The 22644-nt window shown below is 36.1% G+C and overlaps 1 protein-coding gene across 1 annotated transcript; it reads left to right on the top strand.

Moving 5' to 3' along the window:
• The first annotated feature begins 486 nt into the window (after nt 1-486).
• On the top strand, nt 487-22405 carry LOC128184264 (uncharacterized). Its single transcript, XM_052853693.1, has 8 exons — nt 487-592; nt 2299-2366; nt 2643-2888; nt 3220-3885; nt 4161-4408; nt 7395-7462; nt 15966-16031; nt 19293-22405. Exons 2-8 carry the CDS (start codon nt 2315-2317, stop codon nt 22231-22233), a joined length of 4287 nt encoding a protein of 1428 aa, XP_052709653.1. The 5' UTR covers nt 487-592; nt 2299-2314; the 3' UTR covers nt 22234-22405.
• Nucleotides 22406-22644: the final 239 nt, after the last annotated feature.

The raw sequence follows: 22644 nt of genomic DNA, 5'->3' as shown, positions 1-22644 counted from the left end.
CTGTGATACTGCTTAATTTTATGTATTTTTTCTTTAATTTCCCACATGTTTACTCAGTGTAATAAACACCGGATGCTGAAGGGGAGTACAATGTACTTTATTTAGGGATTTTTCATATAAGAACAAAATCATGGGACGTAGTACAAAATTCTTTAAATAAGCAATTTTAAAAGCATTTATTTGAGATAATGACAGTATTTCTATTATAAATGGGGAAAATTGCCTTTTAATAGGCATTAAACGTTTTCAAAAAAAATAAAAATTCATAGGTCCCAGAGAAAGGGGGTGGGGGTGGGGTTCCAACCCCCGGACCCCCCCCCCCCCCTTGGATCCGCCAATGTACCTATACAGTACACATGCAGACAGATAAAATCAGGATACGATTGATAAGTAATAGTAAGTACTGGCATGCCCTATATAAGTACTGGTTTAAAGCCAATAACCTGACCTAACACCTCCACCCCCACCCCCACCCTCTAAAAAAGCGAAAGAAATAGTTTCAATTTTATCCGATAATCATTTTTTGGCGCTATTCGTTTGGCCTCGCTGGGACATTTGGCGGCAAAATTCACGGAAAAATCAAGTCACAGAGGTAAACATTGCATAGCTATAAAATAGAAACTTTGTTCCTGCATTGTGCGAATAAAACTGCCTTTATGTCTCTGACACTAGTTACTGAAGAAACTGAATAAGTTACTTTTTATGCATATGTACAAGTATATTTATCCTGGACATTGCACGTTCAGTCGAGTCTGGAGTACATGTATTTTTGTTGCATCTCGGTATGCTTCGAATTTGTTTGAGATCTCGTTATATGTACATGATATACATTCTCTGATTAATTGACTGACTTTCACCTTTCATTTTATAAAATGATAAATAGTACTTGTACATAAGGAATTGATCAGAATTAAAATTTTAATTAACGCCTTAATTACGAATTAACAAATTCAACGCTTCCCCCCCCCCCCCCCTTTTGGTTGTTTTAGTCTCAATTGGTGGTTAAATGACTCATTTTTTGTATATGATCTCTAGGCTAGTCCAGTTATGGAGGCTCGTATTACATTTCATAATGAAACTTGCTTATAAATTTAAATATCAAAATTTGTTTTCTCTAGAACGTAAATAACGAATCAGTAACTTGTACTTTTGGTATTATTTTCACAGTATGAATTTACTTTTGTGTGCATTTTACTGTAGAGATGTATGCCACAGTAACATGAATTGTATTTACCAGTAGACATAAACTGCATACAGTATTTTAATACATTTATTGCATGATGGTGAGGGAAATATGAAGATTTGTTCCCCCATGAAACATCATATTTCCCAAGGGCAACACCCGAGGGAATTATTATTTTTCTGGGGGAATAAATCTTCATATCTCCTGAACCTTAATTCATGCAATAAATTGTTTAATATTATACTGAACGACTGGTAATTATATAGATTACATCGGGTTTCAATTGTTTTTCAATTCATGTAAAGCAAAAGAGTAGTAAATGTTTATCAGTTTCTTCCTAATATAGTATGTTAGTTTTCTGATACAAAAGGGATTTAACATGTTGATATAATCAGATTTTTTTTACAACTGTGTTTTTTTTTTACTGTGGTTTCATCAATATTCGTTGAATACCAATTTTCGTGAATTTCGTTGTATAGTTGATTCACGAAATTAGATGTGCAATTTCTATTAACATTTTGTATTGATAGGGTCATTTGTCACGAATTTACCTATCCTTGAAACTGTGATTTTCACTTCATCCACGAAAACTGATACCCTTGGATATTAATGAAACCACAGTAATTGTTTGAAGACATAGTATGTTCATCCTCGGAATTTTTATACGCATGGAATGAAAATTCATGATGCTTCCGAAGGGGCGAATATGACAGGGAAATAAGAAGTTTAATAAAAAATAATTTCCCTGGCACGTGGTTGTCTAGAACCAATCAGATAAAGTATTATATGGAATAATCCTAATATTGAGGTATAATAATACATTTTATCATGACATTGTTGAGTATTACCATTACAATTTAAAATTGCCTTTTGTCTGGTTGTACAGTAGTATAATTACCCTTTGTCATTACCAATGTTATTTTTGTTTTACCCTTTGTTGTTTCAGCAATACTGAATGTCAATTTACAGTACTAGTATTACCTTTTGTCATAACAAAAACATGTCATTACAATATAATCATTATCATTACCCATGTTATTATAATAGTATTACCATTTGTTATTACAGTACATGTATTACCACATGTTGTTATTGTATTATCCTTGTCATTACAGAACATAATTTGGAGCCATGCTTAAGGGCTGGATTTCATCCGTGACTTCTAAGATCTCAAGGGCGTTAGGTAATTTCAGCTTGATTAATGTTTTTAATTTTCTAAATAGTCCTTCTGAATCATTTTTATTAATCAATTTGCATTATAAGGTTAACATATTAATAGTGTTGTCAAATTGGTTTAAAATGATTAATCTTTTAATTTGATGTTCAATAGATCAAAATCATTCACTTGAATAAACATAATTTTTGTTTTTCAGAAAATATCAGAGAATAAATGTCCCTTGAAATGTAATGGTCAAATTGAAATAGATTTAATAATAAATGGTTGTAAATTAATTCACAGGTGGTGCTCATGATGCCGAATATGTAAGTGAGGAAGATATCAACACCTCGTCTGAAATCGAGCACATTGAGGAGGGGGAGCTAGCAGAACAAGTCCAAGATACTGACCCTAAGGATGAGACCCCCGAGGGTGGTACCGATGGGCAGGGTTCGGGGGACCAGGAGGCAGTGGACAGCAGGAACATTCCCCCCGTCTGTCAAAACACATCGGGCACCTGTGTAGACATTGGACCGGAGGAGTTGATGGGTATGTTTATGGATGATTAGCTTTAGCAAGAAAGCTGTGGACTTTTCATTCCTGATTTGTAGACAATCATTTGATGTACAGATTTTTGAACGATACTCTGGTTATAGATGGAAAGATATGCACATAATTTCATAAGTATTATATTAATCCATAGTAAAATTAAGAAGAGAAATTTCTTTAAATCCTTGCCAAATACAATCATGTAACCTCCTTGTTTGTTCGGACTTCTGCAACCCTGAACAACACATTGAGGGCAATGAATTAATATTGCAAACTTAACTAGCCTTTCCATAGCAATAATATTGTAAGACTCTAATCACTTTCCTTGCAGATTTACCAGAGGACCAGGGAACAGGGTCATTTATAGTGGTGAAGGACAACAGTGAAGGGAGTCCAACCAAGATCATGGATTCCTCGGGCAGCATCGAGGTAATACATCCGGAGGACCAGGATCTGACTGGGAGTCAAAAAGAACAACCAAGCTCAGAGCTCTCAGGGAGTAGCAGAGAACAGCCTAGCTCGGCTGTGATGGACAGCATTGTAATTGTACAAGAGGAAGGCAAAGGTCATTCTGAGCCTCATTGTGGAAGTGACCCAGAGCTGACTGCTGCCATGATGGAATCTGTGTGCCGAGATCTGGAAAATAACGACTTGGATAAAATGAGTGACGAAATTAGGGATGACTGTAATACTGGGGTTTTGGAAAGGACAGAGGAGTCTGATGAGCAAAGTAGAGAGGGTGAAGTAAAGGAATTGGGAAAGTCCAGGAAGGAATCGGAGGTTCAAGAGGCCAGCATGTACTTGTCAGAAGAGGAACGCTCCAGGAAGGAATCGGAAATCCAGGAAGCGTCCATGTTTTTGTCAGAAGAGGATACGTCCTTGAGGAAGGAGAGTGTGTCTGTAATGGAGGATCAGAGTGAAGGGGCTGGGACTGTAGAGGAAAGCTTTGAGCAGGCACAGTTTGCTTTAAAGAAAAAGGAAGAAGTGGGAAAACAAGGTTGGTTGATCCCAAATTCTTTGTTTAATTTCTAGTTAATCCACAATACCATGCTTACAGCGAAATTCCAGACTCATACAAATAATTTTGTTTTGTGTGTAAGTTATAATGACCATTAAGCTTATAATAAAGTGAATGTCTCTGCTCAAACTTTCATCATTAACTTCTTCCTTGGAATCTTGCTTTACCATAGTGTGCGAAATTCATAAAGACATAAATTTTTGTGCAAGGGAAATATTGTAATATTTTACCTGTGAAAACTTCATTGATTCCAGAAGATAAAAGCATTACTGTCCCCTCTGTCACCACCACTGATTTTGAGCCACAGAAACCAGAGAGAGGGGAGAAGAAACCACAGATTGCAGAAACAGAGAATTACCTGGACTTCGTTCAGCAGATGACAGAGAAGGGCGAGTTGGTCCAAGCAAAGGACCTCATTTATAAACTGGGTCTCCTGAATGTTGACCAGAAACTCATCGAGAAGGCCATCCTGGACCAGTACAAGATAGCTGTGCAACGCAAGGTTAGGCATATTCACTGAACAAGTTTTTGGAAAGTAAAGTAATGTTGGCTGGTAATTAGGAGTTGGAGGATAAATTGATATTGCAGCAACAAATCAGTTTTGTATTGTTTTAAATCATTGTTGATAGAATTTTTTGCAAATGAATGATGAATTGACTTTTTTAATTTAGCTTTTACAATTTTATTTTCTTTGCTAAAATATACTGTGTAGTTACCATGCTTAAGTCTCAATATTTCATTCGTCTTTGCTGTTTTTAGCTCACCTGAACCGAAGGTTCAAGTGAGCTTTTCTGATCACCCGTTGTCCGTCGTCCGTCCGTCCGTCCGTCCGTCTGTCTGTCTGTCCGTCCGTCTGTAAACTTTTCACATTTTCAACTTCTTCTCAAAAACCACTGGGCAAAATTTAACCAAATTTGGTACAAAGCATCCTTATGGAAAGGGGGTTATAAATTGTTAAAATAAAGGGCACAGCCCTTTTCAAAAGGGAGATAATTGCGAAACAGTAAGTTTAGGGTGCATGTCTTTAAAAATCTTCTTCTCAAGAACCATGGCACCAGAAATGCCAATATTTACACAAAAGCTTGTATATATAGTGAAGATTCTAAATTGTAAAAATGGTGACCCTCGGACCAAAACTGGGGCCCCAGGCGGGGTTCAAAGTTTAACATAGAAATACATAGGAAAATGTTTAAAAAATCTTCTTCTCAAGAACCACTGCACCAGAAATGCCAATATTTACACAAAAGCTTTTATATATAGTGAAGATTCTAAATTGTAAAAATGGTGACCCTCGGACCAAAACTGGGGCCCCAGGCGGGGTTCAAAGTTTAACATAGAACAACATATGGAAAATGTTTAAAAAATGTTCTTCTCAAGAACCACTGCACCAGAAATGCCAATATTTACACAAAAACTTGTATATATAGTGAAGATTCTAAATTGTAAAAATCGTGACCCTCGGACCAAAACTGGAGCCCCAGGCGGGGTTCAAAGTTTAACATAGAAATACATAGGAAATTTTTTTAAAAATCTTCTTCTCAAGAACCACGGCACCAGAAATGCCAATATTTACACAAAAGCTTGTATACATAGTGAAGATTCTAAATTGTAAAAATGGTGACCCTCGGACCAAAACTAGGGCCCCAGGCGGGGTTCAAAGTTTAACATAGAAATACATAGGAAAATGTTTAAAAATCTTCTTCTCAAGAACCACTGCACCAGAAATGCCAATATTTACACAAAAGCTTGTAAATTTAGTGAAGATTTTAAATTGTAAAAATCGTGCCCCTCGGACCAAGACTGGGGCCCCAGGCGGGGTTCAAAGTTTAACATAGAAATACCTTAGGAAAATGTTTAAAAAATCTTCTTCTCAAGAACCACTGCACCAGAAATGCCAATATTTACACAAAAGCTTGTATGTATAATGAAGATTCTAAATTGTAGAAATCGTGACCCTCGGACCAAGACTGGGGCCCCAGGCGGGGTTCAAAGTTTAACATAGAACTACATATAAAAAATGTTTAAAAATTTTCTTCTCAAGAACCACTTCACCAAAAATGCCAATACATACACAAAAGGTTGTATACATAGTGAAGATTGTAGAAATCGTGACCCCCGAACAAAAAGTGGGGCCCCAGTAGGGGTTTAGATTTTAACATATGTAGGAAAATGTTTTAAAATCTTCTTCTCAAGAACTATAGTGCAACTGTTTGGGATATTACTATGCATACATGTACATCCTTAAATAATATAGATTCAAAAAATTGTAACTCCCGGACAATTGATGGGCACCAAGAGGGGTTCAAAATTTGAACATTTTAAAAAACATAAAGGAAAAGTTTAAAAATTTTCTTCTCAAGAACTACAATGTTTTAGTTTGTGGAATTTCTATGCATGCATCCTTCGATTATGCAGATTCCTAATTGGTAAAATCGTGACCCCTGGACCAATACTGGGGCCCCAAGATGGGGTCAAAATTTATTAAAGAAATATAAAGGTAACATGTTAAAAAATCTTCTTCTCGAGAACTACAATGCTTCAATTTGTGAGATTACTATCATGCATACAACCTTGGATAATGAAGGTTTGACAGTTTTAAAATAGTGACCCCTGGACTAATACTAGAGACCCAAGATGGGTTTAAAGTTAAATGTAGAAGTACCGGTATATATGGAAAATGTTTAAAAATCTTCTTTTCGAGAACTACAATGCATCAATTTGTCAGATAACTACGTCAGCACCCTCAAATAGTGTAGATTCGAAATTATAAAAGCCGTGATCTCAATCTAATACTGGGGCCCCAAGAGTTGTTCAAAGTTTAGCATAGAAATATAGAGGGAAAATGTTGAAAAATCTTTTTCTAGGGAACTATAATGCTTCAGCTTGTGAGATAACTAGGCAAGCATCCTTAAATAATGTAGATTCCAAATAATTAAAACTTTAGCACTGGACTAATACTGTGGCCCCAAGAGTGGTTCAAAGTTTAACATAGAAAGATATATTGAAAATGTTTTTAAAAAGTTTTTCTCGAGAACTATAATGCTACAGTTTGTGAGATTACTATGCAAGGATCCTCAAATTGTGTAAACTCTAATGTAGTGGAACCAAGAGTTATCTTTCTTGTGTTCTGTACAGTCTGAGAGTTATTCCTCTTGAAGTGGAACTCTGCTATGTTCAGTTTTTCAGGTTGTGTACGTGCGGTCCCACCGCAGTGCTTCACATTTTCATTCCTATGTTACTATTTATGTTGTTCAAGCCAACCATAAACCTCGGACCATAACTGGGTCCCGAGAAAGGGGTTCAATGTTTAAAATAGAAAAAGCATATGCTACGAAATGTAATGTTACAAGGAACTGCTGTTCAGGTGAGCGATGTGGCCCATGGGCCTCTTGTTTTGGATCCATTTATCTGTATCTGTTGTTCTCTGTGTTTAACTTTGCCCTTGTTTTCTCCAGTTTACTAGTATGTTGTACCTTTGTATATTTCAGTACTCTATTTGGATCAATCACTGTAGATTCCATGCAGAGCTGCTCTTCTCTCCTCCTTGGATAGCAGAGTAAGTGCAGAGGAACCTTTTATACAGTACCTTATTATACCATACAATCTTAGTATTCCTTGCTGACAAGGCTTTAAAGGGACAGGGTCATGATTTGGGTCAGAATTTTTTTTAATGTTTATTAATATGTTTACAATGCTTCATTAAGGCATTTTTTGAAGGCAACTAAAATTTGAGTGCCATTCGTTGAGATATAAGTGAGTTTCAGAGCTTACATTTGTTTGCGGTGTTAACAAAGTTTTTGTTTACATTTAGAAAGCTGAGGTAAAAATTCCAGTTTAAGACCTAAGATGATTGTATTTAATGTTTTTTATGCTTTAACTCTTTCCCCCTCACTGTATCTCAGATAAGCTCGTTATCTACACTCGCAGTGCTGACCACTGCAGCAGTGTTATCTCCTCACTCAGCATGCGCTCCTGATAGCACCATCTCCGCAGGCATTTTCAGAAATAAACAAGACTCTCTGACTGTGTTTACATTTACTCTGATATTTTCACTATTATTTGGCAGAGGCCAATAAAAGTATATATTTTCTTTTTCAGCAATGATTTATCTATAACATGGTGAAATAAAAAAATACATTTATTTACATATTTACAACAAATAGGTCAAAAGAAATACAAATTTCCTGATTGTCATTCTGAAAAAGTTTCTTTTTTCTTTGATTGTTGGTCTGTTTTTTTCATATTACTGTGCAGAATGGTATGCAAAGTGGCATCCATCTTTGCACAAATGTGCATTGCACACTTTGCATCCATAAACAGTCTCTTTTCTTTCCTTTCTGTTCATGTGTACTCTGCATCTTCTTTTTGTTCCCATATGGGTAGATTCATGACCGGCAAAGTTTTGGGGCTCATGTACAACTTCACGGTTCTCCATAGACTTTCTTTTTCTGCCAGAAAAACCAGCGATTAGGTGTTGAGCCAATTCTAGTCTGAAGTCCACATGAGTGAACCTTTTCTTTGAATTCCTCCTCTGAGATTCATTATTGAATATTATGAAAGCATTCACCATTGCACAGTTCAAAATAAAATGGAAAATGTATTTCCATGCCTTCTTGCTATCACGGCCAACAGAATACTTCATTCGGAGCTGGTCATGCCTGTCCACACCGTTCATATATTTATTGTATTCATTGGCAGCATGAGGTTGGGTCAGATTGAGTACGTTGCGGCCATGTTGTCTGGTGACGGGAACCTGCAGACGAGGATCACTAAGAGTGCTCAGGAAAGCCACTGGTTTTTTGTCCTGCCAAACTGAAGCAGTTAAGTTTCCCTTCTGTCTTGTCCGACTTTCTCCTCTCTGTAATCTAAGTTTTCCCTTGAGATCATCTGGAAATCCGCGTCTATTTATTCTCACTGTTCCACAGGCATAAATGTTTTGAGTCAACAAGTCCTCCATCAATTTGACACCGGTAAAGTAGTTATCAAAATATACATGATGATTTTTTCCTTGAATGTCTCTAGTCAATTTGGTGACAACATCATGTCCAAGGCCATTCTCTGAAGCAGCCTCTCCTCGTCCAAGGTAGATGCTGAAGTCAGTCAAGAATGCCGTTTCCGAATCACATCGCATCCAGACTTTTATGCCCCTCTTGATTGGTTTGGCAGGGAGGTATTGTTTGTAAGACAATCTGCCTGTCCACTTTATCATTGCTTCATCGATGGCAATGTTTTTTGATGGCCTGTAATTTGATCTAAACTTTTCTCTTGGCATGGTTATCACTTCACGTACCTTGTACAGTTTGTCATAGTTTCTTGTTCCTCTTGCAGGTTCATTTTCTCGATCACTCACATGAAAATACTCTGTCAACTTTTCATACCTCTTGACGGTCATAACTGATTTTATCCCTTCATTTCCAAGGAAAAGGTTTTTAGACCAATAATCCTTGTAAGAGGGCATTTCGTTGATTCCCATCACGATATTTATGCCCAAATAGGCCCGCATTTCAGCCTCAGTGACTTCATACCAAACAGGATCTGCCTCACCCCTCTGAGCGATTTTCCATCGAGCATAATTGTTTGTATGCCGCACAAATGCTGAAATTTGTTCCTCACTGAACATCAAGAAAAAATAATCCTTCGCTGATGCAGTGGCGACATCGAAATCATCTGGAAAAACAGGGCCAGTGTCTTCTGTGAAGGGTTCAACACGAACTCCTCGAAGGTTTTCCGTCCAATTGTCGTCATTTTCTCGCTCAGATTCACTTGAACTGTCCTCATTTTCACTACTACTTGACTCTTCTGGAATGTATATATCAGATTCGTTATCTGAAAACCCTTCAAATTCACTTATATCGTCGTCAGAATCAAAATAATCTCGCAATATATCTTCGTTTGTTGGTAGCGCCGCCATCTTGGATATCAACTTTCGCTTCGGTGTACACATGTGTTGGAAAACCCCTTATCTATTAGGTAATCACGTGATTTTATGACATGTGTGCACTTTATTTTTATTAACCAATGGTATAACTTCAATTCTATGTATACCCTGTGTAAATAATCGTCATAGTCTCGTTTTCATATGATCTTAAAATAACCGGTCGTCTAGAAGCGCTTCCGCGGAAAACAAGGCAAGGCGTCCATAGACGCTTCTGCGGAAATTCAAACATGGCGTCGAGAGACGCTACCGCGGAAAAAATGACGGGGCGTCGAGAAGCGCTAGTGCGGGGGAAAGAGTTAAGGGACATGGTCACAATTTTGGTCAAAAATTATTTTTCCGATTTTAATGTTTACAATGCTTCAGTAAGGCATTTTTTAATAGGAAACAAAAACCTTCGTTTTGCTATGTAAGCAAAGCTTTTGTTTACATTTTGAAAGTTGAAGTGAAAATTCCAGGTTTAGAGCTAAAATGTGTTAAACGTTAGAAACTGTTTTTAGCTCACCGAGACGAAGTCAAGGAGAGCTTATGCTATACCCTCGGCGTCGGCGGTGGCGTCGGCGTCCGGACCTGGTTAAAGTTTTTGTTGCAGGTCCTGTATCTAAGCTATTACTTGTCCTATCTTCACCAAACTTGCATGGATGATGCATCTGGACCTACTTATGGACTTGAAAGACTTGGATGCTGAATCTGGGTCCTAAATTTCAGATGCTGGAGGAGGTTAAGGTTGTTGGACCAGGTTAAAGTTTTTGTTGCAGGTGCCCTTTGATAGCAGTATCTTAGTTACTGCTGGTCTGTACTTCACCAAACTTGCATGGATGGTGTGCCTTATGATACTGATGCACCAGACAGGCTTGAGTGCTGAATCTGAGCTATAGGTTTCGGATGCTGAAGGAGGTTAAGGTTTTTGGAGCAGGTTAAAGTTTTTGTTGCGGGTGCCCATTGATAGCAATATTTAAGTTACTACTGGTCCTAACTTCACCAAACTTGTATGGATGATGCGTCTTATGATACTGATGCACCTGACAAGCTTGAATGCTGAATCTGAGCAATAGGTTTCGGATGCTGGAAGAGGTTAAGGTTTTTAGAGCTGGTTAAAGTTTTTGTTGCAGGTGCCCTCTGATGATTAATCTTAGTTACTACTGGTCCTAACTTCACCAAACTTGTATGGATGGTGCGTCTTATGATACTGATGCACCTGACAAGCTTGAATGCTGAATCTGAGCTATAGGTTTCAGATGCTGGAAGAGGTTAAGGTTTTTAGAGCTGGTTAAGTTTTTGTTGCAGGTGCCCTCTGATGATTATATCTTAGTTACTACTGGTCCTAACTTCACCAAACTTGTATGGATGGTGCGTCTTATGATACTGATGCACCTGACAAGCTTGAATGCTGAATCTGAGCAATAGGTTTCGGATGCTGGAGGAGGTTAAGGTTTTAAGAGCTGGTTAGATAAAGTTTTTGAAACAGGTGCCCTCTGATGATGATATCTTAGTTATTACTTGTCCTTACTTCACCAGACTTCCATGGATGGTGTGTCTTATGATACTGATGCACCTGACAGGCTTGAATGCATAGTCTGGTTTCGGATGCTGGATAAAGTTAAGTTTTTAGGAACAGGTCACATGTTTAATAGATGATAGTACTATTTCAAACTTGCATAGTTGATTTAACTGTAATATGAATGAATCGCAGAGGTAGCTTCAGATGCAGAGCTTGATCTCCATTATCAAGGATGCTAAAAAATAAATCTTAGTTATTACTGGTCCTAACTTCACCAAACTTGAATGGATGGTGTGTCATATGATACAGATGCACCTGACAGGCATGGATGCTGAATCTGAGCCATAGGTTGCGGATGCTGGAGGAAGTTAAGGTTTTAATTGCTAGTGCCCTCTGATGATGATATCTTAGTTATTACTGGTCCAAACTTCACCAAAATTGCATGGATGATGCGTCTTATGATACAAATGCACCTGATGGGCTTGAATGCTGAATCTGAGCCATAGGTTTCGGATGCTGGATGAGGTTTAGTTTTTTGGAACAGGTCACATGTTTTATAGATGATAGCTTGCATAGTTGATTTAACTTTATTATAAATTAAATGCAGAGGTTGCTTCAGAAGCAGAGCCTGATCTCCATTATCAAGGATGCTAAAGAAATCTCCTACCTCACTCAAACCTGCTCGATAGATAGATGTGTTTGTTGATAAATGATATAACATAATTCCTATGATATAGTATTGTATGATATGAAACAAAATTGTTTGATATGATACAATATGATATCATATGTTATATTATAAAAAGTTATACGATACGATATGATATTGTATCAATTTTTTTGATATTTTATGATATGATTATGTATCATGATATTGTTATGTATAGTATTGTATATTATGATACAATATTGTATAATATTATATTGTATTTTTAATTTATTATTTTATCACATGATACAATTACATAAGATATTGCAAAATATTATATTGTATCCTATGATACAATATTGTATATTCTATAATATTGTATCATACAATATTGTATAATATAATATTGGTTTCAGTAATATAGAATTATATCACATGAAATTGTATTGTATGATATTGTAATATTATATAATATTGTATCATACGATATTGTATGATATGATATTGGTTTATATGATATATTATCATATAAACCAATATTGTATCATACGATATTGTATGATATGATATTGGTTTATATGATATATTATCATATCACATGAAATTGTATTATATGATATTGTAATATATTTTATTGTGTCATATGATGCAATATGTATAATATAATAATGTATTTTATAATATTTTACCATATCACATAATATTGTATCATTTGATAAGATACAATGTTGGAATCAAATTATATTGTATTATATGATATAATATCATATAATGTATCAAATATGTTTCAGTGTCATTCAATACAATATCATTCTATATCATACAATATAATATCATGTTTCAATGTTATGATGTATTATGTAATATGATATTGTAATATGATACTATATTGTATTATATTTTATGATATTGTATTATGTGATCAAATACAATAATGTATAACACAATACAATGTCTTATCATACGTTACAATATCAAATCTCATTATTGTTTATTACGGTATTTTATTTATTATATGATATATATTATATTAGAAATATGACATGATGCAATATTTAATTTTATATCATTGTATTGATTAACATATGAACATATGATTATCATAAAAAAATTTATCTGTTCAGATGATATACGATATTTTGTCAAAACAGAATCCATGAATATCCAAGATCATAAAGTATGATTTTCATATAAAATGATAAAGGTGGTCTTATGAAGGTGATGTCTCATAAGGGTGATGCTCCGTTTCGGTGAGCTTAGTAATCTATGATTACCTATGTTTTATGCTTAAAAGTAATAAGAAGATAAACAAACCAGCTTGAAAAAGATTTTTTTACTGGTATATTAAACCTTTGTAAACAAAAACATGGAACGAGCCTTGTTTACATGACAAGCAATTGTGAACCTTGTATTTTGTTAAAAATTCTAAGGCTGGCTCTCAAATTTTATTTAATCATTAGAAATGAAATCTTAAAGCATTGAAAATAATAATAAAAAAAAAAATTGATCAAAATTGTGACCATGCCCCTTTAAAATGAATAAGATAATAGAAAAATGAGCTTGAAAAAGATTTTTACTGGTATATTGAACCTATGTAAACATGTATACAGGGTACGGTTCTTGTTTTCATGACAAAGAATTATGAGGCTTGTATCTTTCTTATAATTCTATTTCTGACTCTCAAATTTTATTTGGTCATTAGTAATGCATTCCTAAAACATAGAAAATAATAAAAACAGAAAAATAGAATTTGAACAAAATCATGACCATGCCGTTTCAAGTTAAATTGCTTTACTATTTTAACATTAATGAGGTGGGGAGATATATTTTATTTCCCCTGTCTCTTTATCAAGTTGCCAGCTAAAACATTTGCTACGCGTAATGTATTCTTTACATTTGGCCATGTGATGGCTTAGAGGTGGAGATCTATAGAGGTCAAAGGTCAATGTCACTGATAGAGATTAAAGGTCAACTTTGCCTCTCTGAATTTTGGCATGAAAACAGTAATCTTGCTATCTAGTTTGTTTACTGTTCAAAATTGTATGCTTTGGTTGGGATTTGTTAAAACAGTTGAAATAAGATTTTTAGGTCACCTATTGCAATTGGTCTTCGTCCGTCGTCGTGCGTTGTGCGTCGTGCGCCGTGCGTCGTGCGTTAACAATTTTACATTTTTAACTTCTTCTTGGAAACTACCAGGCCAATCGTTACCATTTTTGGTGTGAAGCATCTCTATGGTAAGAAGAATCTAAATTGTGAAATTTATGGCTCTACCACCCCTGGGGTGCCACGGGCGGGGCCAAATATGCAAAAAAAGCCAAATTTTCAAAAATCTTCTTCTCTACTTCCACACATGTGAGGAAAAAACTGAATGCATGGTTATGATGTCCATGAGGCCCTCTACCAAAATTGTGAAATTTATGGCCCCTGGGTCAGGGGTTCTGGCTCTAGGGTAGGGCCAATATGGCCATATAGTAAAAATGTATTAAAATCTTAGAAAATCTTCTTCTCTACTCCCATATATATTTGTTAAAAACCAAATGCATGGTTATGATGTCCATGAAGCCCTCTACCTTAATTGTGAAATTCATGACCCCTGGGTCAGGGGTTCAGGCTCTAGGGTGGGGCCAATATGGCCAAATAGTAAAAATGTATTAAATCTTAGAAACTCTTCTTCTTTACTATCATATATATTTGTTAAAAACTAAATGCATGATAATGATGTCCATGAAGCCCTCAACCTAAATTGTGAAATTCATGACCCCTTTGTTAGGTGTTCATGCTCTAGGGTGGGGCCAATATGGCCATATAGTAAAATGTATTAAATCTTAGAAAATCTTCTTCTCTACTCTCATATATATTTGTTAAATACTAAATGCATGATTATGATGTCCATGAAGCCCTCTACCTAAATTGTGAAATTCATGACCCCTGGGTCAGGGGTTCAGGCTCTAGGGTGGGGCCAATATGGCCAAATAGTAAAAATATATTAAATCTTAGAAAATCTTCATTACTCCCATATATATTTGTTAAAAACTAAATGCATGTTTATGATGTCCATGAAGCCCTCTACCTTAATTGTGAAATTCACGACCCCTCGGTCAGGGGTTCAGGCTCTAGGGTGGGGCCGATATGGCCAAATAGTAAAAATGTATTAAATCTTAGAAAATCTTCTTCTCTACTCCTATATATATTTGTTAAAAACTAAATGCATGATTATGATGTCCATGAGGCTCTCTACTAAAATTGTGAAATTCATGACCCCTTTGTTAGGTGTTCATGCTCTAGGGTGGGGCCAATATGGCCAAATAGTAAAAATATATTAAATCTAAGAAAATCTTCTTCTCTACTCCCACACATGTGGGCAAAAAACTGAATACATCGTTATGATATCCACAATCTCCTTTACCTAAATTGTGAAATTCATGGCCCCTGGGTCAGGGGTTCAGGACATGGGGGGGGGGGGGCAATATGGCAATAAAGTGTAAATGCATATAATGTTTAAAAATCTTCTTCTCTATTCTCACACATCTATATAAAAAAAACGACTAATAATTATGTTTACCAGGAAGTCCTCTACTGAAATTTTAATTTTCATGTCCCCTGGGGTATGGGTTTTGACTCTAGGGCAGGGCCAAAATGGATGTATAGATGTTAATGCATATAACGTTAAAAAATTATCTTCTTTACTCCCACACACCTGAGAGGAAAACTAAATTCATTATTTTGTAGACCAGATCTTTTAGTTTTTCACCAAAATTATAGGTTTCACAGTTCTTTTTGAATTAAATGTGGTTGTCATTACAAATTTATAATTTTTCTACTCCAGTATGAAACCTAATTAATTAGATGCATATATGAGACTCCATGACAAGTTTGTGTATTGGTTATATGCTACTCAGGTGACCGTTAAGGGCAATTGGCCTCTTGTTTTGTATGATATCATAGATATGAGATTTGTGTCCTTTTAATTTCAGTCATTTGCCAAGACTTGGAAGCAACAGTTCCAAAGAAAAGAAAAAATGGCAGAGTAGAAATGAAAAGTATGTATTACTGAAAAAATAACCTTTCATTTTAAAAAATATTATTAGTTATCCCGGTCCAATCAAGGATGTACGGGAATTCACCCGGTGTTGTAGCAGTCCTCGGGGTGTATGGAATTTAACATGGGGTAAATCCCCGTACAACTTTGAACCTGGACAACAAATTTATTTTCTATGTTATACAAATTTTAAAATGATCATGTTTGACCAGTGCTTTGCAACTTCAAAATCTGGTCTAAAGATCACTCAGAATAAAGATAAACACATTTTAAAGCATGTGCACCGGCTTCAGCAGGTGGTACAGAAATTTACACCCAGCTTGTTAACCAATCAGATCTTGTGTTATAAGTGACATAGGAAACAATATTACATGTTTATCTTAATTTTGATGTAGAAGCAAAATAGAGGGTTCACGTTGTACATTCTTACCCAATGTGACGTCATAGCTAAACATTATATAGGTTAAGGTGTTTGATTGACGTATGAAAAAAAATCAATTCAATTAATAAATGTAGAGTTGTGAAGCATTGAATGCTGTTTTATTATTTCTCATGAATTAATGAAAATGTGTTTAAAAATGAAATGTTTGTTTGTTAATCTTCAAGGAAGTTTTTTCCATGCAAAAAATTGTTGACTTCTTGTACTATAGTACTACAGTAAAACTCGGTTATACCGATATCCCAGGGACCAATGAATTTACTTCATTATATCCGTAATTCGTTATATCCGTATAACGAATTCGCAATATTAACTATAACGTATTTACTATATACATGTATATTTTTTTGCTAATTGAGGCTTCAAATAAACATACATTACTTTGATACCTTTAACAATTGGATGGTGAATCAAAAAATTTATATGAATTAAAGGGTACCTGCAGTGCCGGTCAATTTTTGATATAATGGAGATCTATGTGTAAAAACATCATCCTGAAAATTTTACAGCGATCGCATAAGTAGTTTTCGAGATATTTGGGGAAAACCTGATTTCACACCTGAACGAGTTTTGAATCAAGCCGATTTGGCGCGAGATGAACTGTGACGTCACGGGGTCAACACCGCTGTATGAGAAACAGGAATATCGTATGAAAACTGTTCGTTTTCTTGCATTGTTTTATCGATATATGAACATTTTTTTCTGTTGTTTTATTTCCTTATCAACCCTGGATGACTAATTATACTGTTGTTTGAGTTTAACCCGTATTTTATCGAACAAAAATGCCGAATTCGGACAATTGTTTGCTTCATGAATTTCGTCAAATGTGTAACACATTTTACATATAAATGCACAACATATGTAGCAAAATGACAATTAATCAAAGCATTATTGATATAAGAAACATGCTTTGTTAATATTGTCATTCTTTCGAATGATTTCTCAGTGACATTATTAACTGATTAATAATATTGAAAATACATAAATAAATGATATTTCGTAAAAGGTAACTCGGGGTCTATTCCTCGTGTAAGGCATAAAATTACAAATGATGTCGCCCGATTATTCAATAATATTGATATTTGACCAATAACAATCAAAATAGTATGCATTCTTTAACAAACAAACACGGGATTATAATCGGATCAAGGCGAAAGTCCAAGATGGCTGCATGATTAAGTCTGTCTCGTATTCTTTTAAAAATTTAATTTTACATTTATTTACATCCTTTGTCAAAATGTTACAGTTTATTCAGATTTCATAATGATTCGTTGTCAGTATGACAATTTAAGCTATACGGAGTTATAAAGCGTTTAATTGCTGGCCATAGCGCTCGAAAAAAAGTTGCACTCTATTAAATAAGAACTTATAAAGACCAACGTAATTACTTCCGAAATAATTACTTGATCACATAAAAAAGGTTCAATTGCTCAATTGTAAATTTAGTCATTATTTAAGTGATTAGATAAGTAACAATAAAGGCATTTACTTCGAACATTAGTTTTACTATTTAATAGTATCATGCATGATTCTTTAATCACTGATTGACGGACTATACACTTGTTTTAGCTGACGAATGCTTGATTTTACACAGTCTAATTTATTTTTCTGTTTTATCTTTTAACAATTGAGTAGCTAATTATACACAAATCAATTTACCCGTCTAGAGGTGTGAAACCCTCTCTTTGTTCACCAGACTCGTATACCTTGTGTATACGTACCCCAGATACACGTGTGTCTGGAGCAATGGCTTCGTTAGTTTACCTGTCTACCTGTGTCATTGTCTCGGATCACTCGTGTGTGAAAGGATATTATGTAATCAAAAAATGAATAATGAACATAAATTTGCTCATGTAAGCGTTTTAAGATATCGTTTTCATCGGTAAAAAGGCGACGAGAATAACAAATTTTAAAATCCTTTAAAAAGAAATCTGATTGTAATAAAATAATAACGGATACACATTTCTAGATCTACAATACTTAAAAAAACAAGATAAGTCAAAACATCAGACCTATATCAATCATTTTGGCTGAAAAATCGAATTTAATTTGTATAGTTTTGTAAGGAAATTTCCCTCCTGTTGACCTCGTGACGTCACTTCCGCTGAAGCCTCGTTATCGCCTAATTCTGTTTTCTCTTGATTAGATTTCCCAAAGTAGGTAAAAATAGCCACTTTGAAGAGGCGTAACTCCGTTATTTTTGCACCGATTTCGATGCGGTTTTTTGCATTAAATTTTGGTAAATAAACTCTTTAACATATGTTTCACATCGGCTGGGCTGCAGGTACCCTTTAAATTCATCAAAACTATTTTGTTGAATGGTAGTGAAAACTTTTTTAACTTTGAAGAAATTCATCATGAAAGTGATCAATTTCATAATTATTCACCTCTACCGGACTTGAAATCAGTTCGCTATATCCGTAAATTCATTATAACCGTAAAATTTTGCAAAGATTTGTTAAAAATTTCACTGGGGACGTAAAAAAAACTTCGTTATATCCGAAAATTCACTATATCCATGTTTGTACTAACGAGTTTTACTGTATATGTGTTGTGCAGCTCATAGTTTTAAATTCTTCAGAAAAAACCCTGGTAAAACGATATAAAAAGAATCTCTCATGATTTGCAGTGGTATATGAATTTTATCCAAATTGTGCGTTTTCTTTCACTCGGGGATAGAAAACACAAAACTTGTTGGATAAAAATTATCTACCATTGCAAATCATGAGAGATCCTGTATATAATTGTGGTGATTTTAGCAAATTTCAGTAAAAATGGTCTTTCCACAATATAAAAATGTTGTTTTTAACAATTATTTTGTAGAAGAGCTAGAAGATGGCAGAAAGAGTCTAGTGGCATGTGTCGAGATGTTCGACTGAAAAATGATCCATCAATAGAAGTGGTCAGAGAAAACGCTGCTGACAACAAGGTTGATGGGGATGATCAAAATGGCGGGGACTTTCATAGTGAAAAGGAGGAGGTCAATGCCATTTCAGATGGGGTTAAGGAAGGAAAAGTTGAACTTGGAGATGGTGAAGAAAGTGAAGAAAAATGTAGTGCTCAGTTGGAAGAACCATCAAATAAGGACAAAAATAGTGAAAGGGAGACAGACAGTGCTAAAGAAGATGGTGCTAAACTTAACAATGAACATAAAATCGGGGACAGTTTCAGTGAGAAAGAAAGAAATGAAAGAAGAGATAAACCCAAAGAAATTCCTAAAGCAAAAGCCAAAGAAGAGAATTGCAAACAAAGCCATGAGAGAGGAGGTGGTGCTTGTGATAAGCAGTTGGAGTGTGCAATGCCCAGGAAGAAGTTGTCTCCGTGTAAGAAAGGGAAGACTGTGAAAGCTAGGGGGATAGACATTACTGTAGCAAGAAGGGAAGGAGTGGAGACGGACAAAAAGGACTCTGGTTCCCATCATGGAAGAGAGAGAAGAAAGTCAGACTTGTACGACAAGAGAAAGGATCGGCTAGATGACAGTGTGGCAAGGGATTCCAAGAAACCCAAAACAGAACAGGATTCTACTGAAGGAAAGTTGGAGCAGGGAGATGAAGAAAGTAAGGTGGAGAATCAACTTCTGGCCAAGGAAGTGGAAGAGTATGCTAAAGAAATCATCCAGTCCAGCATCAATGCACTTTCTCTTGAGGAGAGCTCCGTTTCAGCTGAAACAAAGTTAGCTGATCAGAAAGATGCAGGTGTAGATGAACCTGTGATTAACACAGTGCCAAACCTTTCAGAGTTGTGTAGGAGTTCAAAAGTGTCTTCAGAAGAAGGAAAACTCAGGATTGAAAAAGAAACTTATGACGAATGCTGCGAACCATCCAGTTCTGATTATGTGTCTGCTTCAGTTATACCTGAGACAGATGTCCCACAGGCTTTGTTTGATTGCAAGGCAGAAAATATGGTTTCCATTCTTTTAAGATTTTCAGAAGCAGACACTGATGTTAGTCCGTTTCTAAGGAAAGATTCAGGAAAGGAAATGCTGACCTCTGCTTTTGAGTCTTCACCTATAGAGGCAAAAATTGCAGGCTCACCATCATCAGAGAAGGAGAGATGTGACGTTTTTGAGGAGAGTGGTGATGACATTAAAACAAAGAATTTTATTGAGCCTGAAGTGAGCAGCCTTCCAGGAGCTTTGTTGGTAAGTCCTGACTGTGTGATGACGCCAAAGTTTGAAGTTCCCCCAAACACCCCAGCATCTGGATATGCAGAAAAACTTCAGCCGTCGATGGTAAAGAACATAAATCTGATTCAAAACAAAGCCAAGCTGGAGAAAGAAGTGGCTGATTTGTTGTCCGGACTGACTATGAAGCTTCACCATCCGGTTGGATCTGGTCTAGAGGAATTTAAATCTGAGGAATCAAAACTTGATGAAGGCAAGAAAAAAGAATCAAGCCCAGAGCAAAAGGACAAAAAGGAGACCTGTGATGAGAATCCAGATTCATCCACAAGTATCCAGACATCAGACAGTGCCATCATATCTGCCAATAGCTCGCCTAGTCACGATCTCTGTGTGGAGGAGATGGAGAAGTTAGACCTGTGTGTGAAGCAAAACCTCAGTTTAGCAGAGGAAGGGAGATGTAGTCCAGAGGAGTACCTGTCCATGTTACAACAGGTGCTTCCAAACGTTACTTCCATCACCAAGCTCAAACCTGGCCAGCAGGAGGATGGTGTACAGTGTGGAGTGGTGTCATCCAGCACCCACACAGAGTGGCCTCCAGAGAACGGGGCTTCAGTGAGGGAGGGTACCACCCAGATCATGTGTAGGTCAGTTGCTGAGGTGGTGAACATGTGTGATTTGTCTGTAGCTGAGAATGTGGAGTTTCCTTGTAAGCTTCACACAGAGGAGGAGAATGATGTATGTGTGAGACAGTCTGGTGAAGTAGTGGAGGAAGAGTGTACAGATCAGGATGAGTCTTGTTTCTCCAAGGATGATCTGGATTTGGAGGACGTGGGTATGAATAGAGCAGGGGATCAACATAACTACTGTCTGAGTCAAAGTGATGGAGCAAGGTTGATCAGATATACACATGGAAATATTCCTCAGGGATCTGTGACCAGTGCTACAAAGAAACGCTGTAACTCTGCAAAGTCTTCTGTTTCTAAGAGTCTTGAAAACGAAGCACAATTTACCAAGCTTAAGTTGTCCAAAACATTGTCGAAATCAGAAGAGAAGCTGAAGCATGCTGTGAAACCTCCATGGAACAGTAATACCAAAGTGGAACATGGGAAAGCGGGAAGTGTTACTCCATCCAGAATCCCGAAAGCCTGCAAGAGCAAGACAGGCAGTCAGTCTAGTTTAAAACAGACACAGGATAAGTCCAAGTCTTTGGAAACAAAGACAGAAAAGATTGATAAAGAAATGGGTGGTGAAGTCTGCTCTGGTGATTCACTTCAAGAAGTTGGGAATGAAAAGAAACATCATCGTGCCAATAACAAGAGTACAAGTACAATGGAAGATGTCAAATCAAAGGATGTTCATCAGAAACATCAGTCTGTAGCTCAGAGATCGGACAGCTCAGAAAAAAGAAAAAACCCAGAGCAAGCCCAGAAGGTGTTGTCTGAAATCGAGAAAGGTAGATGTCAAATGGATCAAGTGGAGAAAGCTGAAAGCGCCAAAGCAGACTCCAGTGTGCAACCCATCCCAACAAGTGGAGGAGAGGAGAACAAAGAACCCAGTGCTGCAGACTCCACCAAAGCTCCACCCAAGTGGAAGAGCAAGAACGCCAAAAAGGGCAAAGGTCGGCAGAAGAATCGTTGGTGAAATAGTGGAGAAAAGCATTTCGGTTGTTATTGTGTATTATTTATGATTTTGAACTACTTTTCAACCCTTTTTTCAGTCAGTATTATGCATAATAAATTCAGGGACAATTTTGTATGAATACAAGTTTTTGTAGAAAGCTTTTTTTGTTAGTAAAATTAGTTTTTGCAAAAATGTTGTCTGATTTGTTATGGTATTTACATGGGGAAATTCATCTGATGTGAGGAAATTGAGGCAACTTTGGTACAAGTATAAGCAGTGTTTGAGAGCTTTTATGTGGGTGTATGAGCACAACTTCTTTTGAGTTTCAGTGCAATTCTTGCCATTGAAATAGCACACTGTAATACAGTAACTGTAAATTCTTTATTAAGGACACACGAGACCTTCCTCAATTTTATATAATTTTCCTTGATA

The sequence above is a fragment of the Crassostrea angulata genome, chromosome 5, assembly GCF_025612915.1.
Source record: "Crassostrea angulata isolate pt1a10 chromosome 5, ASM2561291v2, whole genome shotgun sequence".
In the NCBI taxonomy this organism is placed as follows: domain Eukaryota; kingdom Metazoa; phylum Mollusca; class Bivalvia; order Ostreida; family Ostreidae; genus Magallana; species Magallana angulata.
This window is presented reverse-complemented; position numbering and strand designations above follow the sequence as displayed.